Here is a 1,951-nt window from a genome sequence, read left to right as displayed (position 1 = left end):
GGCTCTCCCATCTCACCGAGTGAGACGTGCTTTCTAAGACTCTCTTTCACCAAAAAGCCCCCCTCGCATTTGATAGGCGTGATCCTTCTGTTAGGCAGCGTGGCTCTGGCAAGCTTCCACCTAAAACTCACCACATTTACTGTCACCAGACCAGAACAACGTCCCCAGGCACCATCGCAGCTGCACTTGTGCGGCCACCGTCATGTGAAGCCCGGGGCGCTGTTGCTCAAGCAGCACTGTGCAAGGGTGAGCACTGTGGGCACTCTGGGCACAGGAGGGAGACACTTGCCCAACATGTGAGAGGGCTGGGCCCGCCCAAGGCCACACTCACGACTCTGCCTCCACCAGCCCTGCGTCACCAGGCAGAGCCCCCCAGCCTTCGCCTCTCAAAACGAGCAGAGCCAAGAGGGATGTCCCCTCACACCCCAGTGACTTATGTGGAGCAAATGTTTCCAGGCCAGGCGCAGTGGCTCACATCTGTAATCCCGACACTTTGGGAGGCCGAGGCGGGCAGATCACCTGAGGTCAGGAGTTCAAGACCAGCCCGGCCAACATGGTGAAACTCGTCTCTACAAAAATACAAAAATTAGCCAGGCATGGTGGCGGGTACCTGTAATCCCAGCTACCCAGGAGGATGAGGCAGGAGAATCACTTGAACCCGGGAGGTGGAGGTTGCAGTGAGCCAAGATCGCACCACTGCACTGCAGCTTGGGGGACAGAGCGAGACTCCGTCTCAAAAAGAAAAGTTTCCCCTCCAAGTTCGCTTCAGTCTAACATCAAGGGTCAGCATGGGTGCCAGTTGGATGGTTCTGTGCTGATACAGACAGACAAAGAAACACGGTGGTGCCCTGTGCCTGTGCTGGCATCTGGGAACGTGTGCCAGGCAGGTGTCCACAGGCCAGGCTCCCCCGTCAAGGGCACAGCTTCACCTGGGCAAGGACCCAGCTCCACCTTCCGGATGCATCGACACAGACTACTCAGGAGAATTCTTTGTAATCGTTTTAAGAAAGAATATTATGAAATCAGACGAGAAAAACAAGAGGAACCATCCTCCCTGGTTGTACCTGAACTCCTTGGTGCTCCCCAGGGCAGGCGAGGCAGACAGGCTGCGAGACTTGGCCCGGCCCCGGATGGGGTGGTTGTAACTCCAGGTCTCATCGCCGTGGCAGGCCGAGCAGCAGTACGCAGCCGCGTCTGAGCTCAATTCCTTATTCATGGTCATTTTTTCTTGTTCCATTTCCATCGTCAGGAAATGAGAACTTCGGTCAGAAAAACACTGATGCCTTAATTTAATAAAATAAATAATGTAAATAAAGTAAATAAATATGTATGAAACAATAATAACTTACACATACATATGTTCCATTTCATCAAGGGGAAAAAATGGCTGAAGTCCAATTTACCAAAGTACTTTGAAAATAGACTGTTTCTATCCCAAAGATATTTAAGAACTACTCCAGGTTTTTGGCTGGGCGCCGTGGCTCATGCCTGTAATCCCAGCACTTTGGGAGATGGAGGCAGGCAGATCACTTGAGACCATGAGTTCGAAACCAGCATAGCCTGACCAATATGGTGAAAACCCATCTCCACTAAAAATACAAAAATTAGCTGAGCGCCTATAGTCCTAGCTACTCAGTAGGCTGAGGCAGGAGAATTGCTTGAACTCGGGAGGTGGCGGCTGCAGTGAGCCGAGATCAATCCAGCCTGGGTGACTACAGCGAAACTTCGTCTCAAAAATTGTTTTGTAAAATAACATTAACAAAAATAATTGTTTTTAAAAAGAACAAAATAGAAAGTCACACTGTGTGGCCAGGTGTGGTGGCTCATGCCTGTAAGCCCAGCACTTTGGGAGGCTGGGGAGAGAGGGTCAGTTGAGGCCAGGGGTTGAAGACCACTCTGGGCAACACAGAACTCTTCTCTACCAAAAAAACATGAGCCAGGCATGGTGACC

The 1,951-nt window shown here is 51.3% G+C and overlaps 1 protein-coding gene across 1 annotated transcript in view; it reads right to left on the bottom strand.

Annotated features, from left to right (window-relative positions):
- NADK (NAD kinase) overlaps positions 1-1,951 on the bottom strand; it is a 35,666-nt gene that overhangs the window by 15,214 nt on the left and 18,501 nt on the right. The window contains 1 exon segment of the mRNA XM_011987232.1: positions 1,065-1,283. Within this exon segment, the coding sequence (XP_011842622.1) occupies positions 1,065-1,243 (179 nt within the window). The 5' untranslated portion in view covers positions 1,244-1,283.

The sequence above is a fragment of the Mandrillus leucophaeus genome, unplaced genomic scaffold, assembly GCF_000951045.1.
Source record: "Mandrillus leucophaeus isolate KB7577 unplaced genomic scaffold, Mleu.le_1.0 Scaffold305, whole genome shotgun sequence".
Lineage (NCBI taxonomy): Eukaryota > Metazoa > Chordata > Mammalia > Primates > Cercopithecidae > Mandrillus > Mandrillus leucophaeus.
Note: the sequence above shows the minus strand (reverse complement) of the source record. Positions and strands in the feature narration are given on the sequence as shown.